Source organism: Vidua macroura, chromosome 4 (assembly GCF_024509145.1).
Source record: "Vidua macroura isolate BioBank_ID:100142 chromosome 4, ASM2450914v1, whole genome shotgun sequence".
Classification (NCBI taxonomy): domain Eukaryota; kingdom Metazoa; phylum Chordata; class Aves; order Passeriformes; family Viduidae; genus Vidua; species Vidua macroura.
This window is the reverse complement of record NC_071574.1, coordinates 68,185,725-68,204,689: the sequence shown is the minus strand read 5'-3', so window position 1 is coordinate 68,204,689 and position 18,965 is coordinate 68,185,725. Positions and strand designations below refer to the sequence as shown.

The window sequence follows — 18,965 nt, the reverse complement described above, 5'->3', positions numbered from 1 at the left end:
CACTCTGGGGGGTTCTCAGTGTTTTTAAATTTAAGCTATGCTATTTTTGTGCTCATCTGTATGAGCTGCCAATTTTCATGCAAATTATAGATTCTTAAAATAACTGAATATTCAGAAGCACTGTTGAGATTCTTTCAGAGGAGAGCCTTCATCTCAACACAGTAGTTAGATTTTAGTACATTTTTTTGTAGCAGGCTAAATTGTATCTTTGCAGGCCAACACTTCTTGTACAGCCCGGCATGGTTCTTCGAGGATCCACTTCAGCAGGGATCCATGCTGCGCTCCAAAACGCTTCCAATGTGCGCATAGACCCAACTTAAGCCCTTGTCCGAAGCCGGGGTGCAGCTCACGCTTGCCTTTGGCTGTCGCTTTGGCACAAGCTCTCAGCGCTCGAGTGCCGAGGCAAAGCTGCAGAGTCCGAGTTCCGACCCGCGCAGATGAATCTCATTGTGGAATTTGCTTTCGCGCCAGCCAAGGGCTGGGAGCGGGGCTGGCGTGCGGGAATGAGGAGCGGAGGATGAGGGATCCCTACACCCAGCAGCCCGAATCCAAATAAACTTGTGTCCACTCAGCTGCACTAAAACTGCCCGACCAGATCGGCTCTGCAAATATCGGCCCCCAGTTCTGGCTCTGTAAATATTTTTCTTTTAATGAAAAGCGTCAGCCGAGTCGGATCCTGCCCTCTCCCTCCTCCATATCCGAGGTATTTTATATATTATTTTTCTCGCAGCAAGCGCAGCCGCAGGGTCCAAAGTTGCCGCCGGGGACAGGGACGCGACCACCCCCCGAGCCCGGTGGTGCGGGGTCGGGCCGCAGTGCTGAATCACGGCGGGGGGGGGGGGGGGGGGGGGGGGGGAAGGAGAAGGGAAAGAAGGAGAAGGGGAAAAGGGGAAGGGGGAAAAGGGGCAGGGGGAAAAGGGGCAGGGGGCGGTGCCGGCTGCTCACGTCACTGTTATGTCTCCGCGGCTCCGCCGGGGCGGGGACAGCGGCAGCGGCGGGCGGGAGGCGGGGGGGCCGCGGCCCCGCTCCCCTGATAGCCCCCGCTCCCCTCCCTCCCTCCCCAGCCCGGCCTCCGGCTCGGCGCTCCCGGGAAGATGTGGGTGAAGCTGTGCTGTTTGCTGCTCTACTTCCTGGCGCTCTTCGTGCTGGCCCGGGTGTTCGAGGCCGTGGCGTGGTACGAGAGCGGCTTCCTCGCCACGCAGCTGGTGGACCCGGTGGCGCTGAGCTTCAGGAAGCTGCGGACCATCCTGGAGTGCCGCGGGCTGGGGCACTCGGGGCTGCCCGAGAAGAAGGATGTGCGGGAGCTGGTGGAGAAGTCAGGTACGCGGAGCTTCCCCGTGACCCGGGGGGACGGACGGAGGTCGGTGCCCGGCCACCCCCGCGTGGGCTCCGGCCGCCCTTGGATGGAGACGCGGGCGCTGCTTCCCTTCGCAGGGCGGGTTTGGGGAGCGAGCTGGCTCCCCCCAGCAAGGGGGTCCATGGAGGGAGCCCGGGGACCTCGGGGGGTGACGGTCAAAGCCCGGCGGCGTTGTGAGCCCGAGCGGGCTGCGCCGAGTGAGAGGCCTGCGCTGGACGGGGCACCGGCAGCGGCCCTTCCCGTCCCAGCCCGGCTCGGCCCTTCCCTCCCCTTCCCCGGGAGTTCCGCTGCGGGCGGTCGGGTCAGTGCGGGTGGCACAGATGCGACCGAATGTCGTCTGCCGTGAAAAACGCGGAGGAGAGACTCCAAATAGCTGCAGTAGGCTACTGTTTACAGCTGGGGCCAGCTTGTTCCCCTGTATTGCCACCCGTTTGCTGGGTTTATTACAGGTACGATTATCAAGATGGGCCCCAAGGAAAGCGATGATTTCATAGCTGAGGAGCACAAGGGATGGGTACCCAGGGTTGAGATGGTTTTACACAAGGAGAGCAGAACTAGTTCCTGCATATAAAAATCAGCTTGAAAAAAGGCAGGGAGGCATTTCAGAAGTAAGGAGAACCAGGTGAAAGAGATGGACTTCTCGGGGCTGATGAAGAGCAGCGGAGATGTAAGAATGGCAGAAGTGTCCTGAAAGTAAGGATGCTGTCTGGAGCAGTCGGAGGGAGCTGGCCCCAAGGACTGGGAGATGGGGCTGATGTAATAGCTGTAGTGCCAGCCAAGCAGGAAAATGTGAGTAGTTGCTTTTAAATCAACGATGGAAGGACTGGTGATCCAGGCAAGAGAGAAATCCCAGCAGTCGGGATAGGCAGTGAGGGTCTCTAATGTCTGGACAGGGAGGGAGAAGGGTTTGTATGGATGTAGTGTCTGCCATATAACCTTAAAAATGCTGGTTTAAATAATTTATATTAATCCTAGGCATTTAAATCTATTTTGCTGTTACAGTTCATTGTTTATTTATGTTTTTATGTTGTTTATTGGCTTTGCTGCTCCAACAGTAAAAAGCATTAGGCACTTTCACTTTTGTTTCCAATCACTTTCACTCCTTGGCTGTCAGGTACTTTCATGATGTCATGATGTTTGGGTTGCATATGCTGCAGGGAAGTGTTTAACTCCAAACAAACTGTATTAACCAACTTCTTCAAATGTCAAGGAAACACTTCTCATACCAACAGGCTTTGCAGCATTTTTCTGTGGTTGCATTTTGGGTTTTTTTTTTTTCCCCCTCTAAATTTTATGAATATTTTTGCAAACCCCTAAAGGGTTTCAGCTGTTGCCCTTATTTTTATCTTTTTAAGGAGACTGGTTTTGGACAAGACTTCATTTCTTAAAGCTTAGTAGATTAGTTACTAGAATGCGGGTTGTCATTAACAGTGTTTGTAATGATTGTGAAACAAAACACAAGAAGGAAATGAGATTACGAAGGAAACATAATCAGATGATTTTACCGTGAGCTCTTTATGTCGCTGCATTTGGAGTTCATGGGAACTTTTCCCAACTGTACAAACAAAAGCCAACAGCTAAATTATTCTGCCCAAGATTTTTACTAGCAATAGGACCACATACACTGGGTTTTGGTCCAGAATTAATGATTGAAATTCTGGAAGTCTGTTTGAATTATCAGTGTTAGGAAATTGCTTGCTGCAAAATTGCAATCCTGTGAAACGAAAGCAAAGATGTATCGACTAAAATTGCTCTCAGCCACTGAATGTTGTTATTTGCAGAGAATGAGCCTTAGAAGATGTTCTTTTATTCCTTTGTGTGCTCGTGCATGTGTGGTGCATCTGTGTAATCAGAAGCAGAGCATTCATGTCGTCTGTGGTCTGACTGAAGTCAAAATGTTCACAGTCATGTCACCAGAGATAGAATTATAGTAACAACTTAAGGTTTAGCTACCTTTGTACTGAAAAGGTTCTCTGAGCAACCATGCAAATATAGTTAGTTAAACTGTTACCAGAATCCATGAAGTAATCTTTCTCCAGTGCCATTTTAATTTAATTTTTCCAATTGTCTCTTTTTCAGGAGACCTCATGGAAGGAGAGCTTTATTCAGCTCTCAAGGAGGAAGAGGCCTCTGAATCAGTTTCCAGTACAAACTTCAGTGGTGAAATGCATTTCTATGAGCTTGTAGAAGACACAAAAGATGGGATCTGGCTGGTACAGGTATATAAATTTGACCTTTTTTTTTAATATATATTGATCACACCCAAAATGTGTTTCAAAGGAGGAGTTTATGAGGGTAGTTAACTAGTTGTAAAAGCTTGTAACAGAGAGATGGTGACAAAGATAAACTTCATCCGGGAGATGAGGAATGGAGAAATAAAACAAGAAAGGCTGGAAGTGCCAGAGTTCCTATACAGACAGGAAGGAAAAAAAAAAAAAAGAGCCTGTTATTCTTTGGATTGCTTTTTGAAAAGTGGGCATTTTAGAACCAGAAAAGAAGCAGTACACAGAGAATGCAAGTCCTTGTCCCTGGGTTTGTAGGAGCCTTGTAATGTGTGAAGTAGGTGCATTAGTACAGATACTCCCAGCTGGCACAGGCTCCTGGTGCTGCTCTTCCTTTTGCTTACATCACATGCTCAGACCCAACTAGTTTTAAGTTTCTGCTTGTCTAAGGGGCTTAGAGCACTTGTAAAATCTCTGTTGACTCTTCACAAAGGCAGGAAGGATCTCAGTCTGCCAACTTCCCAGACTAGCAGGCTGCTTCTGTGACATATTCCAGTGGCTTGAAGTTAGCTTTCTCCCAAGCCTTTTGTGCCCAGCAGTTTTACAGCCTGTTTTCCAAGGGCTGCATGAGAACAAGAGATCATTTAGGAAAATAAAGACAGACTTTTTCCAATAGGATTTTGAAGCAGTTAATCATCATTCCTGAGAACATAAGTAACCTAGACCAAAATGTTATTTTTCTATGTCAACTTATCTGTTGATAAGAGGGTGTTTTTTAAGGCATAAGTTTCCTCCTAACAGCCACATCAGGTGAATTCCCCACCAGGCAATTAATTGTTCCATTGACAGCTCCTACCTGGTTTGTCTGGTCTCACTTCATGTTTTCTATTTAACATGAAGTCACTAAATCTTCATAATCTTATTTATTAGACTACCACATCTAACTAACTCACAACTTGTGACCCTATCATGAGAGTCCAGACACAGGTGGATTTGATTTGCCATCAGGCTCAAACAATCCTCACCAGAATCTAATTAAGCAATCACCCCAGGTAAACAATTCTCCAAAGACATCCCACATGGGAAAAACACAGGAGCAGAAATAGAAATTGTTTTCTCTTTCTTCTCTCTGTGCTCCTCTATGAAAAAATCCTGAGAGAGAAGAATGTGCCTGCCGCATTAGACCTGCACTGTCACCACATCAGATCTCATCCCCAAATAGACAAGAGGACATATTACCTTCAGACTCAGGATGGCATTTGTGTTTTGGGAAGGATATATTTGGAGTTTATTGAATCCAAGTTTGTGGTTTAAATCATACAGGAGGGTATTCTTCAAGCAGAGAGAGAGTGTTGAAAGGCAGTTTACATGTCCCCAAGCTAGTTGACAAATACAAGCATGAATATGCTGTGAAAAACCTTCCCTCCTCCCTGTGCAGCTCACAAGGGTGAAATATGATAGTTCTCTGTTGTCTCTTGCTTGCAGAATTTTACTTGTAATGTATTTTCCACTAGCATCCTAATAGCAGGTCAGATAGCATCCTAATAGCAGTCTGTGTTTTGATATCTCCAGTGTGATGAATGTTGTCATCATTCTGGAAATATTTGCACAGCTATTCAGTTGGTCACAATAGCTGTGGAAAAAAAAATTAGTGGAATTTACAGAATAATTTACTTGCTGAACACTATTTGTCTGTTTCTCTACAATAAAAACCACAAGAGATGTCGAATTTCTATTTTTCATTCTTGCTTTTCAAGTTTTCATCGCTTTGAGTTTTCATTTGCTCCATTCCCCACCACAACTCCTGTCTGGATAACTCCTGTGCTGGATTCTTCATATCCTTTCACAGGTTTTCCTTGTCTTAGACCTCATCCCTGCAGAGCTGGTTTTTACTATTGCTTCCCAGTTCTAATGCTTGATTCCCTCCCTTGCCCGTCCTCCTTTGCTGTTTGGAATCCTGTGGAAACTTTCCAGCTAATTAACCAGCTCGATGCTCGTGCAGGGGAGTGAGGATGCCTCATGGGTGGGTTTGGTGACCATGGGCAAGGTCAGAGATTCCCCTGCTCTGTTGCTGCTGGCTGGGAAGCAGAAAGGATCTCCAGATCTTTTTCAGTATCCTGAGCCCTGAATCCCTGTTCTCTGGGGGCTGCTGGAGAGGAGCAGTTCTGTCTCAGCTGGCACAGTGGCTGTTGCTTGAGTTGGTTTGAACGCTTTGTGATGGTGTATGAGACGACTGAGACTTTGGAGGTGATTTTTATTTTCCAGTGCATATAAATGAAATTTCTGATGTGGCGCAGGCTAGGAGTGTGATAGCCATCACTGTCTGCAGAGAATCAAAGGAAAAAAAAGGAAACAATTACTATTTCTTGATATGCTTGACAAAAATTAAGGTGCAAGTTTATCATTTAGGGTCAGCAAGCTGAGTTCTGTGAAGAAAGTCAAAGTCAGTACACAGGGAATAAATGTTTTGTGGCTTTGTTTCTTTATTTTCTGGAAATCCACATGCAAAGCATCCTGGTGCAGTGGTAATTTGTTTACCAGTGTAGCTGTTCACAGCTCCTGTGTGGCACTTCCACAGAGCCACAGACAGCAGCATGTTCTTTCTCCTATTAGCTCATGATCTCATCACCTTTCCTTTTATGCTGTTCTTCTTGCTTGCCAGCTGCTGCTGTGCACTTCTTTGGCTGGCAAGGAGGGGGTGGGTGACTTGTAGTTTCTGGAGCTGCTTCTCTTGTTGGTTAGGGGAGTTGTATGTAATGTTCTTACTTTTCCAGGCTCTGGTTAGTCTCTAGAAGCCTGTCACATCCAACAGTATTGTAGTTACTATGGCTCTTGAAAATGATCTACAGATAAAACTCCTCTCTGAATGAAGTTAAAATCTAAATGAATGTATATTTTTTATTTTAAAAGTCTCCACTATAACATAGTGGCAGAGAGAAGTAAGGGGAACTTTCTTCTTGGCATTGAAATATGATTGTGTCTGGTAGATTGTGAAGAATGATTGTGTCTGTGTCTTTTGATTGTGTCTGGTAGAGCTGCAAAAGCCATTATTGTGGATATAAAATTCTGCAGTCTATTCTGCGTCTCAGTTTCTAGTTCAAGTGGTGTAGTCACAGGGCAAGGGATGTGCCTACAGCATTTTGGTGGTGATGGTTTGTTTGTTCTTCCTTTTGCTTGCACGTAGGATGAGTGATTTTCATATTTATTTGCATTCTGAATTTTGCCAGGTGATCAGCTGTTCTTGCTAAAAAGAAACAAAGCGGAAACACTCAGTTCTTTCAAAATACATAATTCAGTATTTGTGTCTTTTCCAATAGCCCTTCAGGATCATTTACCATGGGATACCTGATTTTAAGTTTCGGTTTTCTTCTTGAGAGGCTTCATATCCAGTCAAGGGGGCAGAACACCATCAGCTGGAATATATTAGTCCTTGTAGTGCCTGTGTATCTGTGTTAACTCATTGCAGAAGCTCATTTATTCTCAATCTCTGACTTAACTGACAGCATAACTGACTGTCCAGATCAGTGCATAGGTCACCTCACCTCCCTGGAGAAACTGCACATAATTTTGAGGTGGTTAATTTTTGCATGCTGTGATGGATGCAGTCTTTGCCTATTTTGATGTGATTTCTCACAATCTCTTTCTCAGAAAAGAAAGGCAAAAAATCTTCAGATATCTGCAGTCCATATGGGTGGATTCTGAATGAGTTATGAATTCTTAGGAAAGAGTCTAAGTGGAAATTCAGTTCCATTAACACATTGTCAAATAATAAACAGAAAGTGAGATGTTTCAGAATTAATAGAAGTGCAGACATTCATGTAGGAATTTACTGACATTATCTGGAATAAGTGAGCTTTTTTCCCAAGCTTCTAATAAGTAAATTACCAGTCCATTTATAATTAATTGTATTTTTACTTCTGTTTTTTATATAGAAGCAGAGTTTGCAGCATAGCTGTTGATGAAAAAGGCTTCTATGACTAGAGTTTTTGAACCTTTTTATCTTTGTGGACCCCTAAAAGTTTTCCAGGGCATGCATGGAATCTTTACAGTAATATCAGGTTTCCTCTGCTCATTTACCCTCTGCAGGCACTGTGCAGGAGTGCATGGGTGTCTCAAACTGGAAACCACTGAACCAGACAGACAATTCTCATGTTCATACAACCTTGCCAGTTCATTAAATGAGTTTGAAATCACTTTTGTCTTTGGCAAACTACACAGGTATTTTCAGATTCAAATGCCTGTATTCCTTGTGTGGAGAGTGACTTTCTGAGGCTGGGTGAGACTGACTCCTGGGAGAACTACCTGGATGTGTGTGTGTGCAGCAGGGAATGGTGTCTCTTACTTAATGGGTTTTGTTCTTCCTGATGGTGTAAAGTCTGTCACAGTGCCCAAGTGCCCAGAGTTGAGGAGCACTTGGAGTTGTTGTCTTTGTGGCTGAGCTGTAAAACCAAGTTGTGACAAAATTACTGTGTATTTGAAATTGTGTGCTGTTGGTATGAGCAGGTGTGCCTGACACTTGCTGTCCCAGCTAGAATTGGTTAAAATAATGAGAGCTGGAGCACATGAGGTGTTTGTTCTGCTTTTGCCCCTCTCTGACTCATTGTCATGCCTTGTGATATTTGAACACTTTTAGTTGTGAGCGAGCTTCAAAACTTGCTGAGAACAAATATCATTCCTGTGACCTGCTTTGAGATCTCTGCATACCTGTCTGAAAGAAATTGAACAAAATCTGATTTAATTGCATGGAAAACAGGATAATGCTCAAGTGAGGTCGTCATCATGTCATGCTCAAGGACTTCAGGGGTAGCAAAAAAGGAGTCTGTCTTTGCATATTGCATTGCTACAGCAAACTCTTAACATCAGCTGTGTTTCCTCAAGCCTCTTGATTTTCAGTTGTATTTTTACTTGTATTTTAAGAATCTATGTTTCATAAAATAGTCTTTAAAAATGCTTAATGATACTTGGAAATTAAGGAGCAGCTGGATCTGTGATGGTTATAAAGTAGCTATTGCAATACTGATGCACCTGCCCAATACACTTTGGGTTTGGATTAGGCAAGAGAGGCAAAGTGTCTTGCTGACTTAGTCCTGTTTTTCCAAGTGTTTGTATCTTACTGGCTCTGGGATATTTGCTCTTGAAGTCTGTTCTTTAATGTCATAACTATGACTACTTTAACATATAGATCAAAATAATTCTATTTTTCTATTTACTTTCTTGACTGAACTCTTTGGGGGTAATTCTGTGTAATTCAGTGTCATGAGAACTCTTCCATTGCAAAAGCTCCCTCTTCAATTGTCTTTTGAAATCATCAGAATCTCAGCATTTGCAGTATTAGAGAGATGGTTATTCAGACCCTGCAGTCAGCCAGTCCTCTGGCCTGGGTTAGGTGTGGGTTAGGGAGCAGATCCATTCTGTGAAGTTGTTACATAGCAGGGTTACTGTGATCCTGTTGGATTCCCTTAGCCCATTTAGGTGATTAATGGATTAATTGAGTTGCCCTCATTGTCTTACTTGTCACTCTGACATGTGATATGTCACAGATTGTGAACATAGCTAATAATAAGCAAAGCTGAGAGGGTTTGTGCTTCTCCAGATGTGGTGTTTGTTTCCCATCTGTGTTAGCTGATCTCCTAAAAGGTACCTTCTCCCAGGAGCTTGGGCTTTATTTCTGTAACATTAAATAGAGTGTATGATTGAAAGGGAGCTTTCTGATGAGCTAGTTCAGCTTTCTGCTAGACTGTACAATATGTGTTTAGAAAATATTTTGCTGTCTCTCTTACACTGTAAGTTGTTCAAATACTCCTGTTGACTGTTTTCTTCTTGGAAATGTGTGTCTGACTTCTGGCTTGGGTGTATTCAGGGCTAATTTGTTCCTATTGGACATAAATCGACATTGCCCTTTAGTTTCACAGAGTCCTGATGCCAACCACACTCCTCCCAGTAAGTGAGGTCAATCAACCAGTTTGTTTTGTCAGGTCTGATATACCCTGGGCTTTGCTTGTTTTGCAGCCAGTTAATATTGATGGCTCATGTTTTCTTGTGGAGCAGCTGATAGCCCCAAGCGTTTCCTCCCGTGGCTGTTTCTAACTGATGAACTCCCCAAGTGTCCTGTTCATCACTGAATCCATTTTCATGTGTGACACTCTGCATTACAAGATTTGTGCAGCTCTTCCTGCATTGTGTTGTAATCCTCTTTCCCACATAGATGTGCTTCCCAGTTTTATGTCTACTACAAATGGCTTTGGGAGACTTCAAGTTCCCACAGGAAGGGCATTAATGGGAATAAATGCTGAACTGAGCTCGAAGGTAAATCTATTAAGAAGTCTAACTTTCTGGCATTTTGATGACTTTTTGCTGTAGGAAATTTCTTGCTCATTTTAGAACTTTTTTTTTCAATCACTATAAAAGCCTATCTGTAGCTCTCATGTAATTTTTCCATGTGGCAGAATACATGATACACTATCAAACTACAAACAGGGTACTACATTCCCTTTTTCTCTTGAAACTCAGTTCTTTTCTTTCAGGGAAGTTTCTCGCACTCAAGAATGATGCATCTTTAGTAGTTGCATGCTGGAAAGAGGTGGAAAATGCAACTGTCTCTGCACCTCTAAAACTTCTACAGTTTTGCATCCTATTGAAATCAACCTGGTGGGATTTTTTTTTTTTTTTTCATTTGCTCTTAAATATAGCTACAAACTTGTTTCTGTCCTGTCCAAATGTGAATTGGTCTGACAGGGGCTTGCAAGAAATTTTCACAGGTTCACCTGTGATCCTGTGCGCTTGTGCTACAGTTCTAGGATAGAGATTTCCTGCTTACTCTGATTTAAGTGTATTAAGTTATTTGACTTCTGCTTTCACCTTCAGGTGATGTAGTTTCTTCCCATAAATTTGCTAACTGGTCCATGGCCAGCCACCCCCCTTCCCCCTTCACTGAAAACTGAGTCACGGTATTAATTTAACTATAAAAAGAAAATTATCTTACATTTCTATCCTGTCTTCATTGTTTGGTGATCCTGCTGCTTCTCCCCCCATTCTAGTCTTATTCATATGACTGAAAAACCTTTTGGTACAGCTTGTAATAGTCTTTGTGTGGTCTCACTTGAATAGCTCATTTTTCCTTACTTTTCTTTCCTTGCATATCTTTCGTTGATAGCTCTTCCTTTTGACCTTCATTTCAATCCTTGTAGATTGTCAAACTATTTCTAACCTCTCTTTGGAAGTGATTGTTAGGAAGAAGTGCAGGACTTGGCAACTTTTTTTTTTTCCTTACTTGAAATATAAAATCCTGATAGCTTTAACACCATGGGCTTGAAGAACTTCCAGGCCTCTTCCACATTCAAATTCCCAGTCTCCTCAGTCACAGGTTTTTAAGTTAAATTTCCTATCAAAATTCACACTTCTTAAATAAAATCTGTTACAAGTGTTTGCAGGTTATTTTTAATTTAAACTGAAGTACATTTTGATTGCTTAACCTGCAGTATTTTCTTGGACTCCGTCATGCACAGGGGTAGTGACTGCTTTCCAAAATACAAAGCCTTGCCTTGGCATGGTGAACTCCCAATGCTGTAAGTGGGTGTTGTCTGCAAGGAGCAGCTGCAATGGACATGTTTAGTTGGATTTTTTTTCCATAATGACATAAAAAAGCAAGAGCCCAAAATATTTTATGAAGCTTCAGTGTGCAAAACAATAGCAGGGTTCCTCTATGTAGTTACAAAATACAGACTGCTACTTAGGTCATTGTTCTTCAGTACAAATAAATTTCTCCAGGAGGAAAGACTGTTTCATAGGAAAGGAATTAAGCTGCTGTTAAATATTCCACCAGTACAGGCAGGTGACAGTAAAATATAATGGTGATTGTATTTGCAACAATTTTTTGTCTTGACACTAAAAGGGAGTGTTGTGGTGCCAGGCAGAAGAAACAGTGAGCAGGATCTGTCCTCCTGCACACATTAACATTCTCTCGTCACTGTTTCAGAACATGCACACAGAATTTTGGAAGAAGCCAGTCTCTGAGTGGTTGTACCAAAGAGTAATCCAGTCACCAAAGTTTTACTTCTATGCTTGCTAATAAAACATAGTGATTCCTTGCCACGTTGGATGCATTTATCATGCTGTAGTAGCTCCGAGGGTATTTTAAGGATATTATGTGGCTTTAGGGTGTCTTTAGGAATTTGGTCTCCCTTGATTGAAGTGCATGAAAGGAAGAAGTTTAAAATACCCAAAGCTTCAGTCACATTGGGTGATGTAATACAGTAGATTTCCCGGCTGATTGTCTCAGTGCGTGATGGTTACATTTATCTAATCAAAAAGGCTTTTCTATATGATGTGTGTGTTTTAAGAATAACTTGAAGGATTCTTACCTAGATTTTTCACCTCCAGTGTTATTTAAACATTTTGGGCTTAGTGGCATAGGAATGTAATCTGTGACTTCAGTTTGTTTCCTTATGTAGAATGTTCTGCTCGGTGAATTCTTCTATTTTAAGATTCTGAGAGGCTGCTACTTACCACAAAGCAGATAATATTTATGAGCCTCAAAGGCTGGACACACTTTCTAGGTTGAATCTCAGCATGTCCACAGAGAACTGTTAATCATGGTGACAGCCCAGCTTCCAGGAGCAAGCTGACATTTGAGGTTATTAAGTCAGAAAACGATTGGGATAAGTTTAATGGTGAGTAAACAAATATCTAACAAATGGAAGTTTCAATATTTAATTTAAAAATATATTTTAAGTGGCTGCCAGTAAGCCTGCAGAAGCATGTGAAGCATTTCTAAAATAGAAAATGTGATGGCTCATGGAATAGTGCATGATCAGTCATGTCATTCAAAATTACCTGTCAGCTGGTGGCAGGTAGAGTTTTCTTCTCCTTGTGGGGTTTTTCCCCCCTCCTTGTATAGTTTTAAGTCAGAGGATGAATGATGCTTCTTCATCATCTGTGTCAGTAGAAGCTTACATTGAGGTAACCTGAAGTAGTACTTTAATATCCTGGGTTAGAGCAAATTAAACCTTGGGATATATCACAGCAAGTGATAATCCTGAAATGGCAGATGGGACACTGGAGTTGGTGGAACAGTCACATAAAGTTGCAGAGTGAGTCATGGGCAAAGCTGGAAGGAGTCAAGACCCTTAGGCATTATCTGGGAGTTTAATCAGTAGTTTCCACTGCTCAGGAATGGCTGTTGGCAGTTTAATCTGGTACCAGGTACCTGCATTCTCACTCATTCTGCTTGCTCTGAGACAATGTTTCTTTGGTATATTGTAACTTCCTGAGGGAGAATTGTAATAAAATGGTCTTTTTTTTTTTTTTATTGCAAAGAAGAGGAACCTGCTGCACCCCTCTCTCCCCTACTATGAACTGGTTAATGATAATTTTGTTATTTTACCAAAGTTTTTATTAACTTCCACTGATCTTAGTTTCTTAACATGTTCTTAACACAATGATGTACTTCTTTCTCTCTGCAGAACCACATTTCTGTCTTAGCACTTCAGTCTCCAAAGACATTTACCATGACTCCCAGTTGTACATTCATACTCCGTGTACTAAAAGAAGGGGAAAGCGTATCAAGCATGACCAGCACTCTGTTTTCTTGAAACTTGCTCTTTATTTCAGGAACCAAACTGACTCTGATACTAAACCAATATTTCCTTTTGGCAATAGGTCATAGCAAACGACAGAAGCCCACTGGTGGGTAAAGTCCACTGGGAGAAAATGGTGAAGAAAGTCTCAAGATTCGGCATACGTACTGGCACTTTTAACTGTTCCAGTGACCCCAGGTATATCCTTAAAGGATTATCTAAATCCAAGGAATATCTTAAGGCTCAGCTGTGTTCTAGCAGCAGGGCTTGCTGTGTTGTAAAAGTAGCTGTGACAGAAGGTGGCTTTATTAATGTTTTTATCTCTCCTAAAGTCTGCTCAGAATGCTCCATTGCATTATTTATCAGCTCTGCAGCTTCCTAAAGCGTTGTGTGGGAAATGCATGATTAGACTGTGGAGAGCATAACACAGCAGTGGAGAGGAATGAACAGAAGAGCTTGGCCTTACAGTCTAGGCATTCAGGGAAAGAAACTGTGCTTGCTTAGGACAAAGCCGAATATTTTTGGCTTTATAAAGCCAGTTTTAGAGTCGTTATATCACCATCTGGAAGGGGAAACACAGGTTAGCATGAACCTTGCATACAGTGCCTGCCTCCCAGAATTACCGACAAATCCTGTTCCCTGACAAATGTATGTTTATATATAAACTGGCACACACCCTTGGACAACACACAGTGTGCTGTGCAAGAGTCACTGTGTTTGCATATGATTTCTAACAAGGAAGAAGAGCAGAGCCAAAGAAGCTATTAATAATTCTCTGCTGCTGTAAAAAGAGGCTTTTTTTAAACATTTTGTTGGAGGCGTTTGCTTTACATGACAGGAGACTTTGTCTAGAATTCCAGTGGCATGTATGGATACGCACATCTTATACAGCTTAAGTCCTAAATGTTTACAGAAATTTCAATGTTAATCATAAGAGGAAATTCTTAGGCTTTGTAGTGCTTATGCAAAATAATCTTGTATTTGAACATCTTAAAAATTTGGCAGTGTTTCTCTTTGCATATCTCCTAAGTAGCCTTAATGTTCTGATCAAACACCATGTTCTAAATTAATTCATTTTTTAATACACGAAATGTTTTGTCAAGTAAACCCTTGTGAATAGTTTTCATCAGGTGGCAGCTGAAATTCAGATGAACACTACATGCTGCAGTAATCAGGACACCTTTATTAGTAGGGCAATATCTTACAGCTGTTCCTAAAAATTCTGCATTCAAATTCCTGGGAAGGGGAGTTGTAATTGTCTAATAAATACATGTTGACAGACCAAAACCACAGAGGAGCTAGGTAAGATGGCTAGTGAATGAGACTGGTGGTCCCAGTGTGCAGGGTTCTCAGACACTGCATGCCTTTGGCTCGGTCATATTTTGATTGTTGAAGCTTGCCAGATATTTCCTTAAAGGAGGACTAGATAAGGGGGTGTAGTGATATTGGTAGGAAAGATGCATGAGAGAAGGGATCTTGTGAGAGTTCCTGTACTCTGGGCCATGACTCAGGGTTCAGCCATGAAGAGCCTCTTCTTTTAGTTTTGGATTTGGGGTTCATCCCATCTGCCTGCCAGACAGCGTGGGTATTTTTTTAACCCAAATCATCCAGCACCATGTGTGTGCTTCCTGCTCCGCTGGTTTTGTGGCCAGCTCTCTCACCTCACCCCTTAGCCTGTCTGCTTCTTGACAAAATGGTCCCAGTAGGAAGTGGACACTCGTCAGCTTCATTAAAACAACTGCAAACAGACCAGTGTCTGCTCAACTTCATCCCACAGCTGCTTGGCAAAACCAGGATGGAAGGAAGCACTGGTAAGGCTGTGGGATATTGAGTTACACTGAAGTGGTTTTCTTCTTGCCTGGAAGGCCAAGGAAAAGTAGCTTCTAATACTAAAGCTTTAAAGCAAAGAGTCAGCTTGTGTATTATTCAAATCCAGTTACAAAGCATCAATAGCTGCATGGCCTTGTTTACTTTAATGACCCATGAAAATTAACACTATTCCTCTTCCTGTTTTATGAATGCATATCTCTTTACAATATTCCTCTAAGATATAAAAGTATTATAAGAATAAATAGGTTTTGCCAGAGAATATTAGGTAGCCTTATTTCCTGCTATTATATTATAAGGGCTCCCAGGTGCACAGCATGTCTCATTTTTGGGCCTAGAATAGAAATGTATGGACTCAGTTCTGGGGTTATGAAACTGGAATGTAACCTACCATTTTCTTTGTAGATACTGCAAGAGGAGGGGTTGGCTGAAATCCACCCTCATTATGTCGGTTCCACAAACCAGTACCTCCAAGGGAAAAGTCATGCTTAAGGAATACAGCGGGCGCAAGATTGAAGTGGAGCACATCTTCAAATGGATCACAGCCCACGCTGCCTCTCGGATCAAAACCATCTACAACTCTGAACATTTGAAAGCAGAATGGAACAAAAGTGACCAGTACCGGGTGAAAATATACCTGTTTGCCAACCTCGACCAGCCTCCGGCGTTCTTCTCTGCACTGAGTGTAAAGTTTACTGGAAGAGTAGAGTTTATTTTTGTCAACGTGGAAAACTGGGACAATAAAAGTTACATGGCAGAAATTGGTATCTACAAGACTCCATCATACATACTGAGGACTCCTGAGGGGATTTACAGGTATGGAAATAACACTGGTGAATTTATATCGCTACGTGCCATGGATTCCTTTTTGCGGTCGTTGCAACCAGAAGTTAACGATTTATTTGTTTTAAGTTTAGTTTTGGTTAATCTGATGGCTTGGATGGACCTGTTTATCACACAAGGCGCCACTATAAAGCGTTTTGTGGTTCTTATAAGCACTTTAGGGACGTATAATTCACTATTAATTATTTCCTGGCTACCAGTGTTAGGTTTTTTGCAACTACCCTACTTAGACAGCTTTTATGAGTACAGTTTAAAACTCTTCAGGTACTCTAACACAACTACTTTGGCTTCTTGGGTGAGGGCAGATTGGATGTTCTACTCTTCTCATCCAGCCCTCTTCCTCAGCACGTACCTTGGCCATGGTTTACTAATTGATTACTTTGAGAAGAAGCGAAGGCGCAATAACAACATGGATGAAGTAAATGCTAATAATCTGGAGTGGCTGTCGAGCCTGTGGGACTGGTACACCAGCTACCTGTTTCATCCCATTGCTTCTTTTCAACACTTCCCTTTTGACTCAGATTGGGATGAAGACCCGGATTTGTTCCTGGAGCGGTTGGCCTTCCCCGATCTCTGGCTTCACCCTCTGATACCAACTGATTATATAAAAAACTTACCCATGTGGAGGTTTCAATGCCTCAGCGCCCATTCTGATGAGGAAATGCTAGAAACCTTTCCAGACAGCGAAAGTGACTCTGACAGTGAAAACAAAGAGGTCTTCAGTAGCGACAGAGAAGGCTCAGAGGACGATGAGCTGAGCACGTTCCACAGGTGCAGCGAAGGAGAGCGTCGGGGCGGCGTTGAGGCCTGTTCGTGTGCCAGTCACTCTTGTCACCACGAGCCATGCGAACGCCAAGCCAGGTCCTACAGCTCGTACAGCTCCGCTGGTGACCTGGAGCCAGACTGGTCAGCCTGGCCCTCCGACATGTTGCACTGTACGGAATGTGTGGTGTGTCTAGAAAATTTTGCAAAGGGCTGCCTGCTGATGGGCTTGCCCTGTGGCCACGTGTTCCACCAGAATTGCATCATGAAGTGGCTGGCGGGCGGGCGACACTGCTGTCCCGTCTGCAGGTGGGCGTCCTACAAAAAAAAGCAGCCATACACACACCCGCAGCCTTTGTCGAGTGAGCCCCCGTCTTAGCTGTGTGCCCCTGTCTTTTGTAAGCTTTCAGGATATTACTGCTTGCCTTTTAAATGTTAGTCACTTAAAAGATTACGTGAAGTTTTAGTTTAAATGTTAGTGCAGTGAACTAAAATATACGTGATGCTAACGTTAATGACAGAATCATTTGGTTGCCTTGTATGTTGAACTGAATGCAAACTTACCTTAAAAATAACTTGTTCTCTTCAACATCTGGAAACTTGATGCTGTTTTTGTTAAGCACAAAAATCAAGCCTACAAGAGAAGTGTATTCCAGCAAACATTTACAAGTTGGGATGTGGGTGAAATTGAAATTCTAATCGGAGACAATTGCTTAATTTAAGTGTTTCTTATTTTAGAGTCTCTTCTGCACATCTTTGTTGAATAATGTATGTTGTAAGACAGTACCATTTAAAAAGAAATTGGTGAAATAAATTATTTTAAAAGGAGATTTGTAATGTTAATTGTTTTGATAAATATTTTGTGTGTATGGTTACGGATGTCTTGCTGGCCTGATTTATCTGTGAAGACAATAAAAATATAACACAACTCCTGTGACTAATAAATCATCTCCTAGGGATGCAGAAATTCAGTGCTCTGAGCCACTGGCCAAGGAGAAGGCAGTGGTGTTTCACTGGGAACTGTTTCCTTCATAAGTCTGCTGTGTTGAGGTGCTTCTCTGCTGGATGTGGTTTTCCAGTTGATTACAAGCTGCTTTTCCAGATGGAGACCCTCTTCTAGCAGCTGTCTCTGCAGTACCCTCATCTGCAGACATCTAGGAAGACTTTAGGGTAGCTCCCTCTACAGCCGCAGAGTAAACTCTTGAGAAGGAGCAGAATATTGTCATGCAGTGACACAAGTGGCCTGTAAAGGTAAAAATTGCCAGCTTCCAACTGTGCTGGCATTCTGAAGTGATTTCTGATTTCTTTGATAGTTCCTTGGAGACATAAAAAATGAGCCTGTTGTTTTCTTTTTATTTCAGTATGGAACTCTGATTTTGGTTGTACCTTTCAGAAACCACCTGGCTAAAAATAGAGTGGAATTGTTGGTTGGAAAGAAAAAAGGAGGGGGAAGAGGAAGAGCAGAAGATTATATGAGTAGAGAAAAAGGCTAAACTAGAAAGATATTTTCAATTGTCTTATTTCTTTCCTAAATCTTGCCTATGTGATATAAAAGGAGGATAATGACATGAAGATGATGATAATAGGAAATACAAACACAGCTTCCCCCTTGCAGTTACAACCCATCTCCCAGTGTCTTTATAGAGTTGGGAGGGTGGTGCTCACAGAGCTGCTGGCATTGTTTCATCTGTCCAGGGTACCTGGGCACACTCTTTTTTATTAACAAATGTTTCGCAGCTCAGTCACCAGGTGTGTTCCCAAGAGGATGTTCATGTAATTAGCAGAAGAGCTGTTTTTAATTTACTGAGTCCTTTTTTTCCTCTCACATTTCCTTTTTCCCAGGGCAGTACTGAAGCAGAGAGGTACAAGGGGCACAATATCAGCAACTCTCCTGTGGTCCAGAAAGTAATTTTTATTCCAGTTGAGACCTGCCAGTACATGTCCTGTCTCTGTCATTACAGCCTCAGCAGAGCAGCAGAGAGGCATAATGAGGGCAAAGATCATTTCTGCTTCCAATTTGTGCAGCAGCATGGCATATGTGCTTGTCATGAGTAGCTGAAATCCACATTGTTTCAGGACTGTTTTGAAATCTGCACTGAACTGAGACCTTGCCAAGGGAAAGGAGAAGTTTTGTGAGTATAAATAAAGCTGTAGCTGAGGTGCTGACACACACAAGCGAGGTGCTGTATCACAGCCCGCTGTAGCCTTTCGCTGGTACCTCGGCAATTTGCCAAATGCTGTGAGTGCTGAGCTGGAGCAATGCTGTGTCCTTTGGAGCACTGGGTGCTCGTGGAGTGCAGCTCTGCTGCTGAAGGCTGACCTCCTCACCCTCACACACAGCCCCAGCAGCTCTGCTCCTGTGCACTGGCTCAGCCTTGT

At 42.8% G+C, this 18,965-nt stretch overlaps 1 protein-coding gene across 2 annotated transcripts; it reads left to right on the top strand.

Moving 5' to 3' along the window:
* The first annotated feature begins 369 nt into the window (after nucleotides 1–369).
* Nucleotides 370–17,414, top strand: RNF103 (ring finger protein 103). Of its 2 annotated transcripts, XM_053976806.1 has the most exons (5): nucleotides 370–703; nucleotides 1,065–1,320; nucleotides 3,437–3,576; nucleotides 13,237–13,352; nucleotides 15,387–17,414. In XM_053976806.1, exons 2-5 carry the CDS (start codon nucleotides 1,095–1,097, stop codon nucleotides 16,963–16,965), a joined length of 2,061 nt encoding a protein of 686 aa, XP_053832781.1. In that variant the 5' UTR covers nucleotides 370–703; nucleotides 1,065–1,094; the 3' UTR covers nucleotides 16,966–17,414. The 2 variants fall into 2 exon arrangements, with proteins under 2 accessions (XP_053832781.1, XP_053832783.1); XM_053976808.1 differs by lacking the exons at nucleotides 370–703; nucleotides 13,237–13,352 and having other exon boundaries at nucleotides 909–1,320; nucleotides 15,387–15,566.
* The last annotated feature ends 1,551 nt before the right edge of the window (nucleotides 17,415–18,965 follow it).

Bases quoted from the DNA above. Each gene is read 5' to 3' on its own strand.
- RNF103 (XM_053976806.1), top strand. From the start codon at position 1,095: ATGTGGGTGAAGCTGTGCTGTTTGCTGCTCTACTTCCTGGCGCTCTTC. The intron at 1,321-3,436 runs GTACGCGGAGCT...TCTCTTTTTCAG, and splicing joins GGAGCTGGTGGAGAAGTCAG to GAGACCTCATGGAAGGAGAG. The intron at 13,353-15,386 runs GTATATCCTTAA...TTTTCTTTGTAG, and splicing joins AACTGTTCCAGTGACCCCAG to ATACTGCAAGAGGAGGGGTT.